The sequence below is a fragment of the Podarcis raffonei genome, chromosome 12, assembly GCF_027172205.1.
Source record: "Podarcis raffonei isolate rPodRaf1 chromosome 12, rPodRaf1.pri, whole genome shotgun sequence".
Taxonomy (NCBI): Eukaryota; Metazoa; Chordata; class Lepidosauria; order Squamata; family Lacertidae; genus Podarcis; species Podarcis raffonei.
The window spans coordinates 26897884-26908718 of NC_070613.1; the positions used below are offsets into that span (position 1 = coordinate 26897884).

At 39.9% G+C, this 10835-nt stretch overlaps 1 protein-coding gene across 2 annotated transcripts; it reads right to left on the bottom strand.

The window, feature by feature from the left end:
- Nucleotides 1-1005: 1005 nt before the first annotated feature.
- Nucleotides 1006-8069, bottom strand: LRRD1 (leucine rich repeats and death domain containing 1). 2 transcript variants are annotated; one of them, XM_053359325.1, is made up of 6 exons: nt 7630-8069; nt 5137-7468; nt 3481-3679; nt 2792-2953; nt 1784-1904; nt 1006-1271 (listed from the first exon to the last, which is right to left on the bottom strand). In XM_053359325.1, the coding sequence occupies exons 2-6, from the start codon at nt 7423-7425 to the stop codon at nt 1091-1093; spliced, it is 2952 nt and encodes a 983-aa protein (XP_053215300.1). In that variant the 5' UTR covers nt 7426-7468; nt 7630-8069; the 3' UTR covers nt 1006-1090. The 2 variants fall into 2 exon arrangements, with proteins under 2 accessions (XP_053215300.1, XP_053215299.1); XM_053359324.1 differs by lacking the exon at nt 7630-8069 and having other exon boundaries at nt 5137-7607.
- Between the last annotated feature and the right edge of the window lie 2766 nt (nt 8070-10835).

Here is a 10835-nt window from a genome sequence, read left to right on the forward strand (position 1 = left end):
AACTCTATGCAGTAAAGAGTAAAGAGTGTGACATGACTTAGGATGTGTGGGAGAAAATAATGGGAACAGTTCAAAGGCACAGTGGCAAAGATGTTCTTCTGGTACAGCCTGTGGTGCAAAGAAATAACCTTGCCCAGTAATTTTAAAGATCTTCATGTACTTATAGAGCTTGCTGTGACGAACACACAGGGCCCCCAGACATTTGACGGTCTGTTGGCCCTGTGCCACCACTGTGATTGCTTTCTTCACTACCACCACCCCGCTTCTCACGGGGACACACGGACTCCAGACGGTTGTTAACATTAACCAATAATCAAGTTTTAAATGCAGGAACAAGCGTATGGTTTCAGTTTATTTTTCTCTTGTCAGTTTCTTAATCTTGGTTCCTAACAACTCCAAACTGATTATTCCACCTATCTATCTGACTCCACCTAACAATTCCTCTCACTCTCTCACAATACAACTCTACCAACCCACACCTAATCCTCCGTCTTCCTTCTTCAACTCCCAACTCCCAAAGCTCAGCTGACCTTCAAAACCTCCCACTCTAACTTTTACTCACCCCTTGCATTCTCACTAGCCAATCACATCACACCCATTCTAACCCTTTCCTTATGACCCATCTAGGAGGCAAACGCCACACTTGCGTTTCGCAAACAACATTACAGTACTTTGACAAACTTGCACAACGCTGTTATGCTTTCGGTACTGATCAGTTGATGTTTGTTTATTAACTTTCACCCAGAGCAACCTGGACTCCCTGTAACTCCTACATCTTTTTAGCCTGGTTATTTAACATAACATGCTGCTATTATTTTCTGCTGTATACATGTCATGAATGGATTTTGCTTTCTACTTGGTGACCAATACCCATTATTTGTTGTTTGTGTTGTTTTGTGTGTGTGTGTAAGTAATAAAAAACATGAGAGGAAAATTAATTTTAAAAGCCTGGTTGGAATCAGAGTTAACTGAAAGCAGCAATAGCAATTCATTGAACACAGTAAATTACTGACTCCTGACAAGGTAGTTTTATTCAGCTTATTTTATGTGCCCAAGCAACAGAACTGAAAATACCAATATTATTTGCTCTTTAGAACTTTACCAGTCTTGAACAGAGTTTTAAAGATTTCACTTTGTTGGTCAGGTAATACAGGCCAGCCATAGTTAGTATTCTGATCAACTGGTCTGTCATGGCTGCCGGAGACAGGTTTTGATTTGCAGTTTTCCAGTGGTTCAATGCCTGAGTAACTTTTTCTTCCAACAAAAGAGTCCTAATAGAAAAAAATATACAGAGAAGATGCTTAAACTCCTTCACACAGCAATCCTAACTTTGGGTCACGTGGCCCTGGGGATGATGGTGACACCCACAACCCTGCTGGCTCCTGCAGGTCAGGGTGGAAGGTGGGCAGTCAAGAGTTTTCAGAGGGTGTGCTGTGCCAGCTCAAGATGGCTGCAGCAGAGGGGACCAAACTGAACCCCTCGCTTGTCAGTGGGCCAGATTAGGATCCAGAAAATCCTTGTGTGGCCGTGTTCTGCCCTCACCCAAAAAAAACCAGAGGGGGGCAGCAGCATGCTTAACTCCCAAGCAATCTGCACCATTAGTGGGTACAGGCTTCCACCCAAACCGAACACCTTCCAGGAGCATGAATTGGGGGTTAGGATTGCTCCCTTAAACGGGGAGGTGTATCAGTGAATCTACAAAACATAAAACATAAAAACCAGATGGATGAAATTAGCAGAACCTGTTCCAAGGGGAAAAAAATAAATTTTACGTATCACTAACCTGTCAGTTTCTATTGTTTTGATTACAGTACTGTTAAGCTGGAGTTTTTGACAAAAAAATTCAAAATGTTCAAACGCGATATTGCTAGCAATGGTCTTCAGAACTTTCTCCAAGATTTTTTCTAAAATAAGCAGATCATAAACTTTACAGAACAGCAGTTTCATATGATTTTATGCACGAATCCAAGGAACTTTACTCTTTTAACAACTGGTGGGCAGTGTTAATTATATACTTTGATGGGCAGGGAGGATAGAGCCAAAATGCTGGTTTTTTAACATACCTGGAAATGTGTAGAGATAGCTAGCAGTTTGTAAAGGTGGGAAACCTGTAACATTCTAGAGGTTGCTGGATTCCAACTATTAGCCCCGCACTCCCACCAGCATGCTCAAGGTTAATGGGAGTTGTACTCCAAAACAGCTGGAGGGCCACAGACACCTGCCCCTGGTTTATTAACTGTAACAGACAAAACTTTAGGTGGATGCGTAGGGAAATTGGATGAGGCCATCTTTTTTGTTAATGCTTGACATTTAACTTCCCTGCATGCACCCACCACATGCTTCTGCTGCTGTGGAATATGCGGGAGTGAAGAAAAGATAGAGACCTCATGGTATGGAGAAGCAAGGAAAGGGCAGGCAACAGTGACCTGGATAGGCAGTGGACAAGATGAGCTGATGGACCACCTTGGGAAGGGACTTACTGAGAGCTGCAAAGTGAAGCTGGCTGTTTTGTGCATTTCTGATAATAGAATGGAAGGTGATCTGGACCCTGTTAGAATAGACATGCCACAAAACAAGGATGGGCAATGAAGTCTAAGAATTCCAGGATTTCAGGAGGCCTGGACAGACCTGTCTTTTTATATTTTGCTCAGGGTATCAGAATACCTTAAGGTGAGCCATGCTGGTTGAGGCTGGTGGGAGCTGCAGTTCAGCAACATCTGGAGGGCCACAGGTTCCCCATCCCTGATCTAAGATCCCTAGTGATGGTGTGAGAAACTTATTTTAATCTTACCATCTCTTTCATCGGCGCTTTCTAAGTAGCGTGTTATGGGGAGCAGTTGCTTGGCTTTACAGACTTCCAGCGGAGGTCTGATCAGAGTATTTTCATCAAAATTTATATCCTTCAGTTCCAGAAGAAGGTGCAGATCGGTAGGCAAATGTAGCATTTTATTTTCTGGCAAAATAAATGGATAATGTTTGCATTATGTTAATCTGGAGCATTTCTGGACACAAACAGGCAACTGTCCCACTTTATAGATAGTACCATTAGCAACTTATGTAAAAGGGTTGTCTCTTTAGGAAGCACCTGGAGGACAACATCTTGGATGTACACAATCTTCAAGCACAGCTACCACAAAAAAATAACATGTTTTCAAGGTGCATGTTTTCTCTTCAAGAAAATCATAATTTTATAACTTTCCTTCTCATGGAAGGAAGACCTGGAAGACCATAACAGGAGCAGAATGCTAGAGTCCTTCAGTTGTACTCCTGCAACTCCTGCATGTAGGTTGATACATAGAGAATGGAATAACACATGCAGCTGGATGCCATGTGTTCCAGTTGAGGAAGCCGTTTGTGTACTCTCTATACCTGATCTGGGAGTGGAAACTTATTTTTGCGCAGGTACTGCTGACATTGGAACTGGGACTATAGCATTTTATGCCTGAATTTTCTTATGACATTAAACATTTAAATCCTTACCTTTGAGATTCAGGCATTGTAAGTTATGGAGTGTTGAAAAATTCACTGGAAGCTTTTTTAAGCAGTTGTTATTCGCTATTAAAGTAACCAAACTTTTTATTTCCCCTAAGCCTTCTGGAATTTCTTGTAATTCGTTATGAGATACATCAAGCACTTTTAGGCTGGTCAGCTTTGATATTTCTTCTGAAAGTGATTTCAACTGGGGATAAAAAGTACAAAAGAATTAAGCAACACACATTTATAAAGAGAGGCTTTTTACATTATTGGGGAAACTCAGTGGCAGAACACATCTTTGCATGCAGAAAGGTCCCAAGGTCACTCCTAGCACTTATTTTTAAATTTATTAAATTTCTATACTGCCTTTCATTGAAGGATCAGAGAGCAGTTTACAATAGAAAAACACAAGAATATGCAACGTAGCATTTCCAGATAGTGCTGAGAGGGGCTGCTACCTAAAACCCTGATAGATGCTTTCTATTTGTGTGGATGTTACTGAGCTGGATGGAACAAGAGTCTGAGTTGTTATAAGGCAGCTTCCTATGTTCCTATGACTCAAGCCCACAGTGGGTACTGAATGTCTAGTGTGTCAGGTAGATCACTGCTGGGAAAGTTCATTTTTTAACAAAGAAACTAGTTCTAGTTCAAGTTCAACATGTCCAAAGAGGAAGTAATTCCAGTTCTCATTTGTCCCTTTACAAAATGAACTAGTTCAGTTCGCGTTCGATTCACAGTTTGATTCAAGTTCATCAAAACGATCCCCATTTTAAAAACCCCAGCATTCAGAATGTTACAATCTGCTCTGCTGAAGTATGAAATATACTTGAGAAGACTAAGAAAATACCCCAATGTACACACAGTGGAATGTGAATTGTTTAATTTATTCCCCCCCAACAATTATGGTCTTTAATTTTAAAGCCCTGCAAAGTCTAAAGAGGAAAATGCACATGTAATATAATGAACCTGAAGATGAGCTGGAACTTGTTGAAAGTAAGCAATTACAGGAACTATTTTCAGGGGTAGTTCAGCGATTTTAAACTAATTCAGTGAACTTGGTGAAACTGAACTTGCTCATTCTAACCACTGAGGTAGATATGCAAACTAAGTTCTGGTCAAAGGATGGAACTGTATAATAGCCACCCAGACCAGCAACATAAACTAAAGGTTTCAGGAATATGGTTTGAATAATAAGGGAAGTAGCCCTGGTGCTAATCCCTGCTACAGATTTAATTTTCTTGGCCCCTGATTTCCTTAGCTCCTCAGGACTTTGTTGCTCTGCCTTGGTCCTACATGGAACTATGTAAAAAAAACACCACGTTTTCCTGAATTACTTTTGCATGGGGTAACAACAGGCAATAGCTTTTATGAGAGCTGAAAATGACTTGAAAGAGGCATTGCTTCTCATGGATTTGTTCTGTCGTTTTAGCTTTGTTGCCTCCAGTCAAGGATGTTTTTTTTTTTTACAAGTATGTAAGCAATACAAAAACATCTGAAACCTGGGTTTACTCAAAGGCAAATGTAGGTTGAGTGTGCACAGCTTGAATGCAGGCTGTGATGAGTCTGAAAAACACATGATGAGTGTAAACTTTGTTACAAAGTTACAAAGTTACAGTACAAAGTTATGTATAACACAAACTTATATTTTAAATGCCATCTTACCTTCAATCCACTTTTTTGGCACAATATTAATTTCTGCAGTGATGAAAGCTGACATATTTCATTTGGAAATGATGCAAACTGGTTGTTTGACAGATTTAAGTCTTTTAGTTCTTGCATTTGACTAATATCTGAAGGAATGACCTGTATCTTATTTTCTGAAAGATCAAGTACCTTAAGCCAATTTAGCACACACAACTCCCTGGGAAACAAAACGAATCTGTTATGGTGTAACAGCAGAACCCGAAGAGACCTCATTTTTTGAACATTTATTGGAACACTACTTATTTGATTGTTACTTAGGTCTAAGTAGCTTAATTTGGTAAGAGTGCACAAGTATATGTAAAATGAGGGCAGTTTGTTCTTACTAAAATTTAAATGCTGCAGGTTTTTAATTAATGAAATTTCAGTTGTTATTTCTGAAATATAATTTTGGCTGATATTTAGGTGTTTAAGAGCAGTTAGTGCACACAGTCCAACTGGAAACAAGGACAGCTTGTTGCAACTCAAATCAATTCTAGTAAGTTCTGTACAGCCTTTTATTTCAACAGGGATGTACATTAAAGCATTTCCTGATATCTCTAAAACTGAAAGGTCTTTAAAATATGCTATTTGTTCGTCTAAGAAGATCAGTTTATTTCTGCTTATGTAGAGTTCTCTCAGACATTTTAATTTGTACAGATTGGGAGGAAAGATTTTCAGCTGATTATCACTTAGGTTCAGATATTCCAGTTTAGTACACCTGCAAATATTTTCTGTAATATTTTGGAAGAAATTTTTTGCAAGACTGAGTTCCCGAAGCTTTTGTAAATTCTCCACTTTATCAGATAGACTTTCCAACTTGTTATCATCCAGTCTCAGTTTTTCTATATTTATCAGTTGAAAGAGCTGTACCGGCAAAAATATAAGCTTGTTGTTATTTAGCGAAAGTTCTTTCAAATTTTTTAGTTCTTTAATTTCTTTTGGTAAACTCTGGATCTGATTATCTGACATACTGAGTTTATATAGATTTGGAAGGTAACAGAGAGCCTTTGGGAATATAGACATTTTATTGGAATTTAAGTACAGCATATGCAAACTTTTCATGGTAGTCATGGTGTCTGGCAGAGTTACTTTATTTCCACTAAGATCCAAAATTTCTAATTTTTCAAGTTTTTCCAAAGCAGCAGGAAACGTTTCAATGTTGTTATATCTTAATAAAAGGCACTTAAGTCTTGAAAGTTTCGAAATTCCATCAGGGAGGTATGATATTTGGTTATGACTGAGGTTTAAAGTTCTAAGACTTTGAAGTAGGGAAATTTCAGTAGGTAAAGATGTTAACTGATTTCTTTCTATGGATAATATTTCCAGGTTTGTAAACAATCTTATGTCTCTTGGTATGGTTTTGATTTCATTATTGTTTAAATGCAAATACTTTAACATTTGAATGTCAAAAAGCCCTGAAGGAATTTCAAGCAGCCCTTTAGCATCTAGCTGAACGGTGCCATCATCAATCATTTCAGACAGCCTCTCTGCTAATCCCATTTCAGGTATCGTAGCATTCTCAAAAGATTGTAATAAACTTCTCCTAGCTCGCCCTTCAAAAAAAGATGAAGGGATTTCACTTAATCCTTCAGCATACAGATAAGCAAGAAGTTCAGCATTAATTGTGTCAGGTGTCAAAATTCCCTCTAGCTTTTTAAGCATTTGCAGTTTCTCTGTGGAACGTGAAACAACCTTTTCAGAAACCTCTAAAGAGCTTTCCATGATTTGTTCCATGAGACTCTCCTTGGATACACATGGCTTTTCGTCAGCGGAAATGCTTGTGGACGAAATTATACCTGATTGTAATGCATCTGGTTTCAAATCTGCTTCTGGGGATGGTTTTTTAAGTGTAGTGTCATCAGGACTAGATTCACTCTGATTTCCATCAACTGGACTTGGTAAATCTTCAGTTGCATCAAGATTTTCTAATAATTCCATTATGGCATTTTCAGAAATCACTGGAGAGATTTCAAATACTCCCTCTGGACTTATATTGACCGACTGCTCCACATTTTCTCCCTCTGGACTTAAATTGGCCGACTGCTCCACATTTTCTCCCTCTGGGCTTATATTGGGGGACTGCTCCCCCTCATTTTCTCCCTCTGGACTTATATTGGGGGGCTGTTCCCCCTCATTTTCTCCCTCTGGACTTATATTGGGGGGCTGCTCTCCCTCATTTTCTCCCTCTTGATTTGTGTTGGGGGGCTGCTCCTCTTCATTTGCTCCCTCTGGATTTAAATTGGGGGGCTGCTCTTCCCCCCCAGACATGATTGAAGATTTATTCTGGAAAGTATGTGCTCATTCCAGCCTTCTATAGAAAAAGGAAACAGAAACAACAGACAACAGCATGAAAAATGTGCAGTGAATTTAAATATTAAACAATTGAGGTCAAGCAGGATTGATGAAATTGTCATATAAAGCGGCAATGTTTGCGAAACAAATGAGTTAGAAAACATTCCCTTCCTATCTCACCTCTCAGAATTCCCAACTGCCACTGCGTTTCAAGTGGATGTTCCGTCCCAGCATAATCCTGATTGGCCCATTTCTCTCCTCACACTGAAAAGTAATTCAGCAAGTTCAGTTATGCTTAAGTGTGGCAGATATTTACAATACAGTTTTGCCACTTGTGGGCATAATTGAGAGGATTACCAATTTTGCCAGATCTAAGGAGAAGGGCCACTCAGATGTTGTTGGACTTCAACTCCCATAAGCTGCAGCCAATATGGCCAGTTGTCAGGAATGATGGAAGCTGTAGTCAACCCAGCAATCTCTGGAAGGCTACAGGCTCCCTACCGCTGCTCCATATATTTCTTCTGCTTTGCTAGCCCACTAAAATTACCTTGGTAGATGTTGTAGACTTTCAGCGCAGTAATAATCCAAGTATTCTGAATGACTAGCTCAGCCTTATGCTCAGCCTCCATATGTTTTGGGCTACAGTCTCATCAGCTGCTACCAGTTTGGCCAATGCCAACGATGGGAGATGTTGTCCAAAACATCTGGAGGTTAAGAGAAATGGAACTAAATGCTCATTTGTGTGACAGAAATGCGGATCACATTGTCTCCAGGATGCTTTAGCATTTTTGGCTTCTTTATTTTTACAACCTTGTGAGGTAGGCCAGTCTTGTGCTTAATCACAGTTAGCTCCACTATGATCTAACCTTGGTTAAGATTTCAAAGTTTCCCTGAAATCATGCTTTTAATACATGAAGTTCTGCTTCTGAGATAATCAGCAAGGTCTGTTGTTCAGTGTAGACACAAACTGCCATAACTGGGATTAGCTCAGTGCAGGTGCAGTGCTTAATTGTGGCTGCTGTGGTTTCATTTCTTCTGCAGCCACTCTTAAAGGTAAAGGACCCCTGACAGTTAAGTCCAGTCGTGAACGATTCTGGGGTTGTGGCGCTCATCTCTCTTTACTGGCCTAGGGAGCCGACATTTGTTCACAGACAGTTTTACCGAGTCATGTGGCCAGCATGACTAAGCAGCGTCTGGCGAAACCAGAGCAGCGCACGGAAATGCTGTTTACCTTCCCACCAGAGTGGCACCTATTTATCTACTTGCACTTTGACGTGCTTTCGAACTGCTAGGTTGGCAGGAGCAGGGACCGAGCAATGGGAGCTCACCCCGTCGCGGGGATTCGAACCGCTGACCTTCCGATCGGCAAGCCCTAGGCACAGTGGTTTAGACCACAGCGCCACCCGCAGCCACTCTTACATTATACAATAGTTAACCAAAGTGAGTAAGAAAATGTCTGAAGGGGGACAGAGCGTCTTATGAAAAGTTGCTATGAATTCATGGCTCGGTAGAAATTTGAAGTTTTGCATGTCCAGATCATCCTGATTCATGGTTTGACTGCATATATGAAGAGAGCAAGGCATGCTGAATATAGGGAGCACAAGTTTATAATACTTTCTATATTGCATGCATTAGATATCTTAAATTAGGAAGCAGCAAATAGTTGTCAGTTGAATTTTAAGAACTCAGCCAGGATATTATTCCATTAAATTTATTTGAGAATAAATAAGAAAATTCTAATCAAGTAGCTAAAGTTAAACATTACCAGGGCGTGCATTCTCTCTCTCTCTCTCTCTCTCTCTCACACACACAAACAAACAGAGAGAGAAAGAGTCTGTAGCACTGTAGTTTCCTGGTTCTCGAATGCAGGACAACAAAAATGAGTAACAGCTCATTTAGTTGGAGATATAAATAGGGAGGCCTGCTTCCATACACACATTCACATTTAGCTGCTTGTTATGTTTGCTGCTCAAGTCCCATTTGAATAATTGTGTGCTGAAGTTAAGTCTTTCAACATTTTTGAAGTTAAGAAATAAGAGGATAATTGTTTGTAAGTACATGCATTTTAGAATACACAAGAGATATTGTAAATATCCATATATTTTCAGACAAGCCAACCCAAATATAATACAAAAATGTATGGCTATATATTCAGTGGCACATTAAGATTAATTCCATGTTTTAGTCTGATTCCAGTCATTTAATGAGATACGTTTTTAAATCCTCCTCTCCCTTCCTAGTCTGACAATGCAGATGTTGAAATAATAATAATAATAATAATAATAATAATAATAATAATAATAATAAGTCTAGTAGCACCTCATAGACCAACTAAGTTTGTTCTGGTATAAGCTTTTGTGTGCATGCACACTTCTTTAGATATACAGATCTGTGTATCTGAAGAATTGTGCATGCACATGAAAGCTTATACCAGAACAAACTTAGTTGGTCTATGAGGTGCTACTAGACAAGTTTTTTTATTTTTTTATTTTGACTGCATCAGACCAACACGGCTACCTACCTGAAAGTATATGTTGTTACCCAGACCCCAAGGGTTAAACTAGGAGGTAAACGTGATTCTGGGATTCTGTTAAAGCAGCCAGGAAGTACTTCAAGGGTGCAGGGGGAGAGCCACACTCAAAATTGCTTTCACACAGCTAAGATATGGGAAAGTGGACCTATGGGCACTTGTAAGGATAACCACCACCCTGGTTACTCATTGACACTTGACACAATGTATTGTAATTTTCATAGCAGAGAACACAAATCTGAGTGGCATCGTGTATGATTCCCAGGTGGTAAATTGGTCAGACTTGAGTGGGAAGGCTTGATGGAAGAACTTGTGGCTCAGCTGATGAATGAACCACTAGAGAATGCATGTTCTCTGGGCTGTGGTTCTCAGCAACTACACTGTAACTCACAAGGGTTGTGGCCAATGCAATTTGACCTAATGTTATTGGAATGAGTCGCTGGAGCATCTGTGACTTCCTTTAGTTTGGTGGAGCTAGGCAAACGTCTTTGCTACTCAGGTTCCAGGGGTGCATTAGTATTAGGCAGGAATTTAAGGTTGGAAGGAGTAAGCAGTTTGAGGATACCACCAATCATCAGTATAGCTCAGGATTTTTGAGCTGCAGCCAGTTTTGCTAGATGTGTGATAGGCACATCCTCTGTCTTGTCATTCACCTTCCTGTGGTTTTCTCTAGCAAGGCTTAATGGAAGTCTTTTCTTCAGAAGCACAAGTAACTGTGTTATCCATCACTACTGTGTCCAAGCCTTATGTTGCACTGTTGAAAGATGGTGATTCAATAAAGCTGTGATCTATTCTCACAACTCAGCATGTTGGCCTCTGTTATCCCTCCCCTACTCTTCACAGCTGTCACATAAGA

What these genes read in the sequence shown, in the direction of transcription:
- LRRD1 (XM_053359325.1), bottom strand. Translation starts at nt 7,425, where the DNA reads ATGTCTGGGGGGGAAGAGCAGCCCCCCAATTTAAATCCAGAGGGAGCA. An exon ending in GCCAAAAAAGTGGATTGAAG is followed by an intron (nt 3,680 to 5,136) that starts GTAAGATGGCAT and finishes TTTTATCCCCAG; the next exon opens with TTGAAATCACTTTCAGAAGA. An exon ending in ACAATGCCTGAATCTCAAAG is followed by an intron (nt 2,954 to 3,480) that starts GTAAGGATTTAA and finishes TTATTTTGCCAG; the next exon opens with AAAATAAAATGCTACATTTG.